General features: G+C 51.5%; 4 protein-coding genes across 5 annotated transcripts; 3 read left to right on the top strand and 1 right to left on the bottom strand.

Moving 5' to 3' along the window:
- Positions 1 to 79: 79 nt before the first annotated feature.
- Positions 80 to 635, bottom strand: LOC120956827 (enhancer of yellow 2 transcription factor-like). The gene is made up of 2 exons (XM_040378585.2): positions 482 to 635; positions 80 to 378 (listed from the first exon to the last, which is right to left on the bottom strand). Exons 1-2 carry the CDS (start codon positions 532 to 534, stop codon positions 141 to 143), a joined length of 291 nt encoding a protein of 96 aa, XP_040234519.2. The 5' UTR covers positions 535 to 635; the 3' UTR covers positions 80 to 140.
- A 121-nt stretch (positions 636 to 756) lies between these two features.
- Positions 757 to 3146, top strand: LOC120954722 (F-box only protein 42). The gene is made up of 2 exons (XM_040374890.2): positions 757 to 1189; positions 1260 to 3146. The coding sequence occupies exons 1-2, from the start codon at positions 1066 to 1068 to the stop codon at positions 3029 to 3031; spliced, it is 1896 nt and encodes a 631-aa protein (XP_040230824.2). The 5' UTR covers positions 757 to 1065; the 3' UTR covers positions 3032 to 3146.
- A 123-nt stretch (positions 3147 to 3269) lies between these two features.
- On the top strand, positions 3270 to 8218 carry LOC120954719 (ubiquitin-protein ligase E3A). Of its 2 annotated transcripts, XM_040374885.2 has the most exons (6): positions 3270 to 3697; positions 4282 to 4842; positions 4968 to 5958; positions 6042 to 6962; positions 7038 to 7503; positions 7583 to 8218. In XM_040374885.2, exons 1-6 carry the CDS (start codon positions 3654 to 3656, stop codon positions 7777 to 7779), a joined length of 3180 nt encoding a protein of 1059 aa, XP_040230819.2. In that variant the 5' UTR covers positions 3270 to 3653; the 3' UTR covers positions 7780 to 8218. The 2 variants fall into 2 exon arrangements, with proteins under 2 accessions (XP_040230819.2, XP_040230820.2); XM_040374886.2 differs by lacking the exons at positions 3270 to 3697; positions 4282 to 4842 and adding an exon at positions 3714 to 4064.
- A 674-nt stretch (positions 8219 to 8892) lies between these two features.
- LOC120954720 (uncharacterized) lies at positions 8893 to 14170 on the top strand. The gene is made up of 6 exons (XM_040374887.2): positions 8893 to 9505; positions 10124 to 10437; positions 11262 to 11320; positions 11435 to 11558; positions 11636 to 13598; positions 13924 to 14170. Exons 1-6 carry the CDS (start codon positions 9042 to 9044, stop codon positions 14054 to 14056), a joined length of 3057 nt encoding a protein of 1018 aa, XP_040230821.2. The 5' UTR covers positions 8893 to 9041; the 3' UTR covers positions 14057 to 14170.
- Positions 14171 to 14257: the final 87 nt, after the last annotated feature.

Genomic DNA, 14257 nt, shown 5'->3' with positions numbered 1-14257 from the left:
AAAAAAACGTCGCCAGCGAGGGAAACGCAAGGTTCGCGAGCAGCCATAAAAAAGGCAACACGCCGAGACGCCTTCTCCCTTCAATTGTCGACAATAATTTCTTTATTTACCAGTCTATGCTTAAACTATGTCGCCTATTATTATCGCGAGGAAATCGACACGTCAAGTCGCTCTTGTTGCAGCAGACTCATTCGAATTTTCTGCAGCAGCTCCCGTTTTACCACATCGGGAATGAGCGTGCGGGCTTCCGGCGTCACAACCTGCACGACGGCATCCACGTTCGTCTGGCCGCTTTCCGCTATCGCTTGCCGGCAGAGGTATCGCACCTGGTCGTTCCAGCCGCACTCGATGAGCCGCAACCGTAGCAGATCTTTCAATCTACACCAAACAGGACGGCCGGGTTGCGCCGTGTGGGAAAGCACCGGGATGATGCCATTAGTAGGATAATGCTTTGTAATCGCTTTTGCGCCGCGTGTCTTACTTTGTTCGGTCTCCGTGCAGGATCGTGATTTGGTCTACACTTTTGCTGTACATGTTTGGAGTGTGGATATTCGTAGCTGGCCTTATTCTTTCAGGATTTGTAGCCTCCTTGCCTCCGATTGATTGTTTGGCGTACTTGTGCTTGTAAAAAAATTGTTGTCAGTCTGCACAAAGGGTGCGTTCGTGGACATATCATTACGGAGTTTGATTTGATTTATCGTATTTTAAATTAAAACTGGTGATTTAATGTCGAGAAATATTCTCGCACATCGAATGATGTTTTTTGTTTTAATTTTATTCTCCAAATTGAGAAATATAAAATTAATTTAGTTTCCTCTTGCTATTCATTCCCCATTTTCACTGGGTGGAAAAACAGATGATAAATGTCAAAAGTGTCACCAGAAGAAAAAAAAACTACACAACAAAGCAAAGCTACCACGGCCCAGTGTAGAGTAAAAATGCTCACAAATTGATTAAAAAAAGTGTTGTAGGTTGCTTGCAGCAATATCTTCGGTGTGATCTCTTCAGTTCCCGGGCGAAGGAAGGCATCCTGTTCGAAAGTTCACCACAATCCTTGCACTCACCATGGCTGCCAGCATCAACAGTTTGCCCAACGAAATCCTTGAGTTTATCTTTAGCTTGCTTCCGCCCTACGAACCCTTGGAGCACTGCGCCGCAGTATGCAAACGATGGAATCTCTTAGCCACAAGTAAGTTAGCATCCTATCCTTATCGCCTAGCGGTCAGTTTCACGGCGCACGGTTTTGTATGTATTTGCAGATGTGAGAGCCCGAAAGAAGTCCAACCTGCAGAAAGGGCTGATCGATTTTAACCTTTGCTGGAAGGAAATTTTGCAGGAATCGACGCCACGCATTGCGGCCCGATTCGCCCATGCCAGCTCGCTGCATCGGAACTCGATGTACGTGTTCGGTGGTGCCTCGTCGTGCGATACCACCTTCAACGATCTCTGGAGGTTTGACCTGTCGCGGCGCGAATGGATCCGACCGATATCGATGGGAACGTATCCGTCCCCGAAGGCGGGCGCCTCGCTCGTCTGCCACAACGATCTGCTGATACTGTTCGGGGGTTGGCAGCATGCGTACACGCCCTTCCACATGTGCACCCTGATCGACGAGCTGCACGTGTACAACATAGCGGAAAACCGTTGGACCATCCACAACCAGGCGTACGGGCCACCGCCGATGACGGGCCACTCGGCCTCAGTGCACCGCAACAAGATGATTCTGTTCGGTGGCTACCAGAAGAATATGGAAAATTTGCGAACCTCCAACGACATATGGGTGCTGGATCTCGAGCGGCTGGTGTGGAAAAAGCCCGCCGTTTCCGACCTTAAGCCGGCACCTCGCTACGGCCAGTTCCAGATGGCGATCGGGGAGGATCACATTCTGGTGCTGGGCGGAACCGGAGGCGTGAATCGCGTCTTCAACGATGCATGGCTGCTGGACATGCAGCGCGACACGTGGGTGTGGAAGCGGGTGCAGATCAAGAACAAGAAAAGCATCGTCACACATAACTGGTGCTATCCGGCTTGCAACGTCGGTTCGAAGGTGATTGTGCTCGGACCGACGTCACCGAACGATTTCCAAATCATCCGTCCGAATCGCGTCCCGCCCATGGGTCGGACACGGCCAACCGCAGAACAGTTGCGCAACCGAATAGGTGCGGCGCCCCACGGACCGATGCAGGCCGGAGAACCAAACATTCCTCCTAGGGCGAATTTGCCGCCACCTCCGCCAGCACCGATGCAACCCACCCTGCCAGGACCATCACAAGGAGTGTCGCCCAAAGAGAGCAATCCATCGTCCGGCCCCGGTCCATCCAAACCGCCATCCACAGTGAACAGTGGTGTTCCGGTTGTTGAGGCGAGACCTGGTCCTTCCGGGCTACGAACTCCAAGCAGTACCGCGTCTGGACCACCGTCACGCTCCATGCCCATTATAAGGAGCGCCTTTAGTCGCCAATCGTCCGAAGACGACCACCTGCCGAAACGCTTCAATCAGCAAAATTTGGAGCAAAATCACATGGCGATGGTTGCGTTCAGTGTCGACTCTTCGAACCACGCTTCGAACGCTTCATTTTCGCACGAGAGAAAGCTGGAGCTGTTGCGGAAATTGGAAGACAAAATATCGGCCATGCGGCGAGCCAAGGAAGCCGAACAGCAGCAGCAGCAGCAGCAGCAACAAAGGCACGGCATCAGGGAAGTGAACAATGCGGACAGGTCAATTAACAGCACCGGTGGTTCGCCGGACCCGGTCACGCCGAAACGTGTCAAGCGGAACGGTCTGGCAATATTCGTGTGCGATGTGTCCAAGCTGCTGCCGACGGGCGGCGCAGAACCGTGCATCGAATGGCAGGAGTCGAAGAACAGCGGGCTAATAGCGGGTGCACCCGACCACTACACCTTCTCCACGATGATCAACGGCAACGGAGAGCTGATCGTGTTTGGCGGTTTGAACAAAAACCATAAATCGGAAAATCTGTGCGTTTCCAACTCCGTACACTTTCTCACCGTTCCGACGGCTGTGGTGTAGAAGCGTTTGACCCATTCGAAGAATGCTTAGCTATTGTAACACCATTTTTACTTTATAATTTTAATCTCACATTCACTACAGTCCAGCAAATAAATTAATTGTTGCACGAGCGAAAGCGAACAATGCATTTCAAATTTCAAAGCACATCGCCACGTTTGGATATGGCAGCACTGCTGTCAACGCCGCTATCACAGCAGTTGCGGATTTGACAGCTTTGGTAGACCGCAAATCGTACTCGATTCGAAAAGGACTAAATAACAATACGAACGCGTCAAAGTCCTGAATTTTTTACACTTTTCCAAATTGGTGTTTTTCCTTTGCTCCTGGCTCCTGGGAAAGCGGTCGCGCCGTCTCTCTTTCCGCATCAATCGTCTTCCTCTTGCTTGAGGCACGATTGTGAAAAAAGCGCGCTTTGTTTTCCTACAGTCGGCAGGACCGGACAAAGCATTTTTGCACGCGTTCGTCGGGAGCTCCCTGTGTGTGTTTGTGCAAGTGGGTAAGCTGCATCTGCTGCATGCAGTGCAAGGGATTTCGTGTTACCGTAGGTTCGCTGAACACCCCTCCACGAACGCCGCCAGGTGTGGAAAGCTGAGACCAACGCTGGACATCCGCCCGTTTTCTTATGAACAACGCGCACAGCAAATCCCAGTCGGACGACGAGTCCAGGTAGGCGATGCATATTTCACCGCACAGAGACACTTATCGGTGCACCAGCACCACCACCACTACCACTGTCAAATACCACGGCCACCACTGGCCAACCGCTGCAGAATCTTCCGTTCGCTGCCGACCATCTTCCGCTTTTGATAGAATTTATTACCAGCAAAATGTGCCCACTCACCGTGTCAGTGCACGTAGCGAAGGTTACAGACCAGAGCAGTCGCGTAAAGGTTGTTCTTTGTTTTGAAAACAAACCAGGGTGATCTAGGGGTTTTGGTGCATGTATCGCGCAAGATTCATTTTACAATTAGCGGCACACTTCTCCAGAGAAGGTGTTTGTTTTAAAGAGTGAACCAAGTGGGTACGCTTACAGGTGAGCAACAAGTTTTGGCTCTTGCGTAGCCAGGATTGCTTCAATTGCTTGATTGCGCTTCTTGCCTTTGCGTACGCATCAAATTTCCTGCCAATCTTTAGATAGAATTGCGGACAGATAGAGGATTCTTTAGAGCGAAACTGCAGCACGGTGAAGGCCCCCAAAGCCGGGAAAAGAGTATCCTCTGTACGCCTCTGCCACCTAACAATCGTTACAGAATCGATGAGGAATCGTCATCTTCCGGCAGCCGCTCGTTTGAAAAGGATGACAGCAAACAATCGAACAAACAACCGAACAACGGCACGGTGCCGTCCTCTTCCGCCTCCTCTTCCGGCCGGCTGCGAGGCACTGCGGGTCGGTCAGCTTCCGCGCTGACGAGCGAAGAGCAGGAACTGAAACGTGTGTCCACGAAAAAGCTCATCGAACGATACTTCTACCAGCTGATGCAAGGCTGCGGCAATCCGAAATGTTGCAACAAAAACTGTGCCTCAAGTGGGAAGGTCGAGCGGCTGACACCGAATGCGGCCGCCGCCCGGGCCATCCAGCTGTTCTCGCAGGAGGCCGCCCTGTGCTCGGAAACGCAGCCCTCGAAGCTGGCGAAAACGGACGAACACCACCATGCGACTGGCAGTAGCGGCAGTACGTCCACGTGTTCCCCCTCCGTTGCTCAAGGATCAAACGAACCGTCCAGTGCAGATGCGGATCGGTCCAACGCACGCTGGAGGGAGTGCAGCAAAGAGAACAAAGAGGTAGAGAAAATGGATGTGGCCTACGACAAGTAAGTTGAACGCCTGCGTGTTGCTTCTTTTGCTAAAATTATGCTTTAAGTATGCTTCTTTCACGACGATGTGCACGGGATGCTTGCAATGTTGATGCATAATTGATCCCTTTCTCGCCCATCAGCTCAGCGCTTGATTTGGACTCGATGGAGGAGGACGACAGCAGCACGAAGACAACGGGTTCCACTGCCGAGCCTAGAAAGCCTAGTAGTAGTAGCAGTAGTAGCAGTAGTAACACCAGCAACAACACTGCGCAGAACCATTTGGAACCTCTTGCCGCGGTCGGTACACTACCAGCGGCCAATAGTAGAAACAATAACGTCGGCAGTAGTAGTGGCAGTGGCGCCAAAACCAAAACCCAAGCGACGGAAGAGGTACAGTATCTGGATGAGGCCATGCTGAAAGAGCTGACCGAGAGATGCATCCGGGAGGGATCGGACGCTCCGCTCATCCGAACGTTGGGCGCCGTGTTTTCCTCCTACCGTGGCCTAGCGGCTAGCTTCCAGTTCTGTCCGGCTGCGTCCAGCATTGAGAAGATGCTGGCGAGGGCCCCGGCCGGCGATTTGCGCAACATGAAGAAGGAAGATCTGCGTTCGCTCGAAGGTGACCTGGACAAGGACGAGGATAGCAAAGCGCCGGTAGAATCGGTGCCGGATGTACCAGACCCCGCCCACACCACGGTCGATGTGGAGTCGCTCAGGCGCTCGATGAAGGCACTGTACGCCGCCCGTCCGGCCGTGTTCGGTCCGATCAATAATGCGCTCGAGCTGCTCGGGAAATCGCTCTCGAGAGATCTGCGCGTTGGGCTTACCTCGAATGACGAGCTGGAATCGCTAGTGACCGTGTTCGTGATTGCGTTCGAAACGCTGCTGGTTGGGTCGGCCGATTGTCTCGAGGGATCGTTCCCCCGCATCTGTGCAGCGGTAACGCGACTGCCCGTCTGGGCTCAGTGCCGGTTGGTGCGCATCTGGGCGGAACACTGCAAGGACAGCATCCATCCGCTGCTGCAACAGCTTCAGCAGCTGATCACCGTTTCGACGCTTTCGATGCACTCCTTCCGAGGCATCCGGATACACGACAACAAAGTCGTCTGCAATGCCACCAAGGCAATGAAGGTGTGTTGTAATGGTGCCGTAGTGTCGCGCAGTTGTACTAATTTATGTTCTGTTCTGTCTTAAAAAAAACCCCTCCGTAACAGCTGGTTTACTATGCCAACATACTGGCGGGAGAGCTAGAACCAAAGCACTATCGTGAGTTGGACTTACGGGACACGTCGCTGCCATCCTACCTTTCGCTCATCCCCGAGGACGACGATGTGCGGCCAGCCGATGCGGAGGTGCGGTCGCGCCAGAAAAAGGTAGAAGACCCGTTCATAACGGAGCTGGATGTAAATCCGCTCGACTGCCGGAAGCCGCTGGTGCCATACGAAGAGTTCTACAACGAGCTGCTGTGCGATGTGGTCGAAATGGATCACGACTATCTCGAGTACAAGAGCATCGCGTCGGCCGTAAACGGTGCGCTGTCGCTGATCGGGACGGAACCATCGACCATCTTCAGTTTCATGCAGTACGCGTTCATCCTAACGCCGACGACGAAAACGCTTGCGCTCTACTACGACTCGCGCATTCGTATGTACTCCGAGCGGCGACTCAGCTTCCTGCAGCAGCAGCAGCAACTGCGCCAGAACAGTAGCGCACTGCAGGCAGTGAACCCTTACCTCAATCTGAAGATTCGCCGGGACCATATCATCGACGATGCGCTGGTCGAGCTGGAGATCATTGCCATGTCTAACCCGAAGGACCTCAAGAAGCAGCTGGTGGTGGAGTTTACCGGCGAGCAGGGCATCGACGAGGGCGGTGTTTCGAAGGAGTTCTTTCAGCTGATCATCGAGGAGATCTTCAACCCCGACTATGGCATGTTCGTGACGAACGAGGACTCCAACACGGTGTGGTTTAACTCGATCTCGTTCGAAAACGAGGCCCAGTTCACGCTCATCGGTATCGTGCTCGGGTTGGCAATTTACAACAATATCATCCTTGCGGTCAACTTCCCCATGGTGGTCTATCGCAAGCTGATGGGTATGAAGGGCTCATTTCTCGATCTGAAGGATTTAAATCCGGTAGGTTTTCTTTTCGCTTCGTTTAAAGGCTTCTCATACTAATTAGGCTCCCTCTCTCTATCTGTCTCTCGATAGGTACTGTTCAATAGCTTAAAATCACTGCTCGACTATACGGAAAACGACATGGAGGAGGTATTTATGCAAACGTTCAAAATCGGCTACCGGGATGTGTTTGGGAACCTGCTCGAGCACGAACTGAAACCGGACGGTGACAAGATATTCGTTACGCAGGACAACAAGCAAGACTTTGTCGAACTGTACAGTGACTTTATGCTGAACAAGAGCGTCGAGAAGCAGTTCAACGCGTTCCGCAGGGGATTCCAGATGGTGACGGACGAAAGCCCGCTCCATCTGCTGTTCCGCCCGGAGGAAGTGGAGCTGATTGTGTGTGGCAGCAAGGAGTTTGATTTCGACGAGCTCGAGCAGTCGACCGAGTACGAGGGCGGCTTCACTGCCGAGTCACAAACGATCAAGGACTTTTGGTCGATTGTGCACGGGCTGTCGATGGAGGTAAAAAGAAAGTTGCTTCAATTCACCACGGGTAAGTAACGTACCTTGAACGTTTACGCAAAGCCGGTGACGAATGAACCTAACGCGTTTCATTTTCTGATAACATCTAGGCTCCGATCGTGTTCCCGTCGGTGGTCTTAGTCGATTGAAGCTGGTGGTAGCGCGCAACGGTCCCGACAGCGACCGATTGCCGACGAGTCATACCTGCTTCAATGTGCTGCTACTTCCCGAGTACAATTCCAAGGAAAAGCTCGAGGAACGACTGCTGAAAGCGATCAACTATTCAAAAGGCTTCGGGATGCTGTAGAACTGCACACGCCTGTGTGTGTATGTGGCCAAGCAATGCTCAACAAGTCAGTCCATCACTTCGTTCAATCGTGTTCTCGTTCAACTCAACGAGGAAGACGACACCAAGCAAAATTGAAATGACGCTGCGTCATGTTTTTCACCTGATGCCGCCAATCATGCCAGCTGCCAGGGGACATTGTGGTTGATGCTGTGGTGTGCAGTAGAAAAATTGTTTTTATATTGTTCATATTTTTTTTTGTCACCTGTATTTATGTGTCCATCAAATGTGTACGTTTGATTTTTGTACCAAGACTCTACGCGGGCGGTCGTGTTGCCGTTGCGCGTTGCTTTCCAGGAAGGTCTTTCGGTTTGTTAGTTTTGCAACGGAATAAATTAGGTATCTGATATCAACCAATACGGTAAAAAAATAAAGCCACTTCTTTAAGAAGCAAAAGCGTCTTCAGAGTCTTCGGGTTGGGATGGGTGCATTCGCGCACACAACGAGGTAAGTAAATGAGCCCCAAACTCAACAGCTTAACACCACAGGAGTGGCGGGCTCTTCACCATTCCATTCCATTCCGGTCGTAACTAAATCGTTTCGATCATTATCACCGTTGGAAAATCCCATTTACCCCGAACGGCATAGAGTCGGGAGTTCACATGCGAGTTGAGCTATGTGTTTGAGTTCGAGAGTGTTGTTGAAACTTGTTCGTTCCGCTTGCGGTTCCAAACGCTCAGACACTACACAGCGCACAGTGCTGTTAGCTGCCAAGTTTTGTCTTTGCGTGACGCGTCTGGTGGCAGGCAAGTGGCAAACATAATTTATGCACCTTGTAAAGGCGCGTCATTTTGTGGGTCGGCTTGTGGTCCGTTCCAGGGACCTGTGTACGGTTCACACACGAAACGTAAGCAAACGCCGCACAACGCACAGGGCGGCGGGCTGGCAAACTTAACAGGCGATAAACTTTTGTGTACGCGATGTTTTATCGTTTTCGCTTCACTTTTGCTTCCCACAGCGCCCAGTGTAAGTGTTCCCATGTGAATGGCCTTTTTAAGGATTTAAGGGCAGAAAATAGTTGCTGCAAGTAAACTCGGTGACATTTGCTATGAGTAACGAATTCACAGTAGTTTCGCTTGAGCATATTGCCAAATGTAGGGCACACTCTGTACCGTGCTTAAAGTGCAAAACAACTTGCCTTGCTTGTTGTCCCGTAACAAGTTCGTGACCACGTGCATTCGCTCTTTCAAACGAGCGCCTTCCCTCGCGAACGAGCGAAGACTATGCGCGCCACCCCACCCGGTACGGTCTCTCACCTGTGTGGCTGTATTTACGACGTTCGTGCGTCGTTACTGACGAGCCTGCATTGGGCGAACAAGGAAGCGGCCAACATTTCCTGCCAGACGACAGTCGCTGGTCGTCGTCGGAAGCTCGCGGTCGTGCGTGTCCTGGTGCCGTGGCGCCCAATGCTCACCGATCCGGTGGTTGTGTCAAAGATGGTATCCAATCATCTGTTTTACGTTAGCCGAGCGGATATATTCTCCGTCTATCCGGAGATATTGCGCGAGATACTCGTGCTGGAGGAGCTGCTGTGTAGGACGAAACCCATCACCGCCTTTGGACATACGATCACGGCAAGCGATCGCGTACCGTTACAGCTGCCGAGTGAGTTCGAATGGCAGCTGAAGCAGTACTTCCGCCTGCTTGAGCAGCAGAAGAAGATCAATGCGGCCACGGAGCAAGGCATGTGAGTTTGTGCTTTGGGAGGGAAAAAAGGATACACACAACACGCACTTGACCTGTTCGCTCACGAAAATAGTGCAATAGATCAAGGACAGTATCGGTGCGAGTGGCGGTAGTATGACAGTGAAAAGTGATGGAATTGAATAGTAACGACAAGTGCAACTGTTTCTGACCTACTGCCATGCCCTGCCCGAGCTGCACACACACACACACTCTTTGTTGCACGCGACACATTGCACAAAGCGATCACGCGTTTTTTTCCCCCTGAGGAACGAAAAGAACTTCCGCAACGAAGAGAAACTCGCGCGAGGTGGCGAGGGCCCCCCCCCCTTTTGCGGTTCGTCAAATAAATAGTCTACTTTTTGCATGCGCTACCCCCACCCCCACCCGGACCCGGGTTGATTGATTCTTCAAAGCTCGGTTTCCCGCCACGAGCAGGCTGTGCCCTTCCCACGGGAACTCAGCAGTCGCATTGCGGTGCGGAACCGTATCCAGGTCAAACGCGGAACGTTTTGCTCAACTGTCACGATTCACACTCACACCAGCGCTCCCCAGTTTTCACTGCACGCACGGTAATTGCCTTTCAGAAACTATAAGTACTTCATTCTTCAACCGCGTGCAGCCAGCTGAAGAGCTCCCTGGAGAAGGTCGACCACACCTACTGGGAGGTGAAGGCCAAATCCATCGATGAGGTGGTATCGCCGATGACTTCGCCGGCTTCCGGCGATTCGTCCACGCCTTCCTTCCGACGACGGCGGCGCCTCTGCATTCTGGACAATCCGATCGACTTCTGCGACATTGCCGCCTACAACCAGTGGCGGCTGGAGGACATCGTGCGGGCGGGCAAGTTGCTGCACCAACCACCGCTGCCGGTACAGTTCGACGACGAGTACGAGATGCGCAAAGTGTACTCCATGATTTACGACGTCTATCGGTGTAGGTATTATTCCCTGCTTAGTTACTAAGAGGAAGGACTTCCTTCTTCTGGGTGTATACAGTTGCTCCAATGTATTCCGAAAATATCGATATTGATGAAAACGGCCAGGTGTGTGGTGCTCTTACTTGTTGCTACCAAAACCACGAGCGCCTACTAAGATCCTGCGATAAGCGGCGTGAAGTGAATTGGCAAAAAACGTGGCTCGTTTTCGCGCTGTTTCGCAGCAGAAGTGGCGTTCGTGGTGGCCGTAAAATTGCTGATAAACACTCCGGGCCCTCGCTAAGCCAGGGCGTGCCTCATCAACAATTCTTTACATTGCCACCTGGTAGCAGCCGGCTATAAAGATGTCACGAAATAGCGAGCGTTTTGGTTTTGTTTGGCGGATTTTCCATCGTTTGCATGTTTGCTTCGTTTGGTAGAAAAGTAATTTCCTTCTCCCCCCCATTCGGCGGCCCCATGAATTCTTGTCCAAAGCATCACGTGTCAGGGACCAATTCCGTTATCATAGTTGCACTGTGTTCTTGTGTTCTTGTTACGGGTCTGTGTTTGGAAACTATCATCCGCATTGCCCTGACCTAAGAAAACTGAAACTTTCTAGTAAGAAACGAAATCAATTGGAAGCGATGCATGATTGGGGACCGTTATTGGAAAGCAATAAGAATATGTGACATAAAATTTATGACCCGGCTTCAGTTCCCGTCGTTCGATGGAGGGTGTGTTTGGAAATGCGTTGAACCGTAGGGCCAATTTAAATAGTGGTAGCATCGCGGGGGAGTACAGTCCAGTTTTTGCTCTTTTTTACCATATTTTCGCTTTTTTGCAGTCAAGCTGGTGCTTCAACAGGCACTGCGAAATATTGGCTTTTACGAAAGCTACCCGATGGTAAGTAGGCAATCAAATGCTAGCAACATAAATCGTACCATTGATCTTTTGTCTAGTTTTCAAGGTTGCCACTATACTATCGATGGTTTCTGCTTCGACTTTCTTCCCTCGTAGCTTGCCCACGAAACGACCCGCGTATGGTTGCTGCTGTACGATATGTATTTGCGGAAGTTTGTAAAACGCGAACCGGATACGGTGCCACAGAAGGATCAACTGTTTCACGAGGCACACTTGCTGGGTAAGTAGAGCCAATTGTTCGATACGGAAAACATATGCTTACCCCTCGAATTGCTGTTGCTCTCTGTTAAATTGCAGAAATTGAACGATGTCTTGAGTTGAATAGTGTCAAAATTGCGGCCGCTCTTACACGCATCCGCATACAGAACAGTGCGTACAACATGCAATGTCTGCTACCACTGCACCTGCAGGACAATAAGGTTGCGGTCGTAGTCTCCAATCCCATCATAACCGGCTGGATCAACACGTTTCGCATCCGCACGAAACAGGAAGCGAACGAAATCCTGCGGCAGCTTGGCTTCGAACTGATCGAGCCGCCTGCAACGGCAAGCTTTCAGAGTTTGCTCAATCTGTTTAGCCCGCGGGAAAAGACGGGCTACATCCCGCTCACGCTCAATCGCTACAAGTGGGACCGGCTCTGTCCGCAGGTGCTCTTCATCTACCCGGAGGATCGGTCGAAATTTGTGCAATCGCAAATATTCGTCGATCATCAGTTCATCATACAGGATCGTTCGTTTACCATCGGTCCGACCGTGTTCTCCAATCTGCTCGACTACTTCGAGGTGCAGGGTGACGTACTGCAGACGCACATAGCTTCGCCACGGTCCACTGCCTACCTGGCGTCCCTGCTGGCGAACTGTAATCGTGTGCGCAACTTTGTGGCCTTCGGTTGTGGCAGCAAGCTGGCCGAGTATCGCGAGTATATGGCCGAGCTGGGCGTGACCAACGTGAAGCTGTTCGCCGAACCATTCGCCGATATCCCGCACGGTTCACCGATAGTGGACAAAGTGGTGGGCATCCTGGCGAACCCACCCAGCTCGTACAGTGCCGTCAGTGATCCGATTGATCTGATCTGTAGCCGTGGCGGCGATCTTTCGATGTTGGAAATGCTGTCCGAGTCGGAAATGACGGACGATAGCCGGCAGCGGGTTTCGAAGCTGCTCGAAAAGCAACGCGAAACGCTGAAGCTGGCCATGTCACGACCGCAGGTACAGTTCATACTCTACCAAACACACTCGATCGTGGAGACGGAAAACGATACCATGGTGCAGCGGGCAGTCGAGTACACCAACCAGAAGGCGTTCGACGTGCACTATAAGGCGATGAAGGAGCGGGAGATGGCCGCACTCGCCGAAGCGGCAGGAAACACGCTGGTCAACCGGCTACTCGGTAGACAGCAAGAAGCAGCAGCACGGGCCAAGAATGCCGAAGCTTCCGAGGGCGGAGAACGCGATGGAACCGAGGGTGGCGCAGATGGAGCGAGTACACGCAAAAACTCCGAAGAGGAGGTCAACGTACCACCGACGGATCAGTTCGAGGTGGTAGAGCTGCCCGACTTCTGTCCTCAAAGAGACAACTGTCTCGATTTTAAGGAGTGTGGAGTGTATCTATCGCTCATTAAGCGCAAGGAAGTAATACGGCTCGATTCGAAGTATCTCATCAAGATAGCGGAGCTGCGCGGCATATTCGGTGATGCTAACAATGAGCCACGCTTTAACGTAAAGGTGACGAAACGTACCGATCGCAAGTCGGAGGAACAGGACGCACACGATCTGCACAATCGCAAGAAGCGGCTGAAGCGCCGTGGAAGTAATATGGATTCCCTCATCACCCGTCTCAATACACCGACCCAGGCATCGTTGAAGCGTGCTCACCATCACCGGATGTCGTCCGTTGAGCACAAGTTTATGTTCTTCGATGCCTACCGCGAATGGTGCCCGAAGTATGCGAACCGGAGTGATAACAACCTGAGCGTCCTGTCGGACGATCGGTCTTCAACAGTGTCGATTGTACGGGCTCGCGTCTGGTGGAAGACAACCATCCATTACGTGATCCAGAAGATTCGCCTCTCTAAGCTGGACGGGTCGGACGATGGGACGGAATTTCCACCGCTGATACTACGCCGCTATCCGGCTGGATGTCGTTTGGGGACCGGTGGGCCAGATGGAACGAAACGGTTTCGCTGGAGCCATCAAAACCGCATACCTTACCCACTGCCCGTGCGGATACTCGAGTTCCGGCAGTATAATTCCGAAAACAGGTACTACCGGGACTTTGTACCGTGACTATCTTTCTGTTTGTTAGTGTTTCGTTCCTTCACTGTTAAGTTCTTGGATTTGTTCACGCTGTCCACAGGTTTTGGATCAGCTTTAGATCTCAATGGAATGAGATAGGTTATGCATCAACTCTACTTTCTTAGTAGGTTGAGGCTAAGTTTGGTATCAGTTTCAATTCTATGATAGAATGGGGAACAGCTTCAGGCCCGTGAGGGTCTCGAAATGAGTTGCTGGCGCGGGATAGGCCCGACTCTTTCGACAATGCTTGGTATGTAGGAACCATTAACTAGTTGCTCTTAATATTTTCAGCCTGCTCAACAAAACTGAAGACTCGGAGAAAACCTGCCCGGAAAGACCAGCAAGACTCAGTCGCCAAAATGCACTCACCAATACCAGCTGCCCAGGTCCACGAGTTCGGCTAAGGTCTTCACACTCCTGCTAAAGATATTCACTAGCACAATCCACAAAGATGATATTTTGTATTTTTAAATGACAATCAAGTAAACTAATCGCTATCTAATAAACTAATGAAAAGTAAAAAAGAACTACAACTGAATGATTACGAATTATGATCAATGTTAAGTCACTCCCGTCGTCAGTACAAGAATTCTTCCAACACGTGCAGAAACAATGCCTGCTGAGA

The sequence above is a fragment of the Anopheles coluzzii genome, chromosome 3 (assembly GCF_943734685.1).
Source record: "Anopheles coluzzii chromosome 3, AcolN3, whole genome shotgun sequence".
Taxonomy (NCBI): Eukaryota; Metazoa; Arthropoda; class Insecta; order Diptera; family Culicidae; genus Anopheles; species Anopheles coluzzii.
This window is presented reverse-complemented; position numbering and strand designations above follow the sequence as displayed.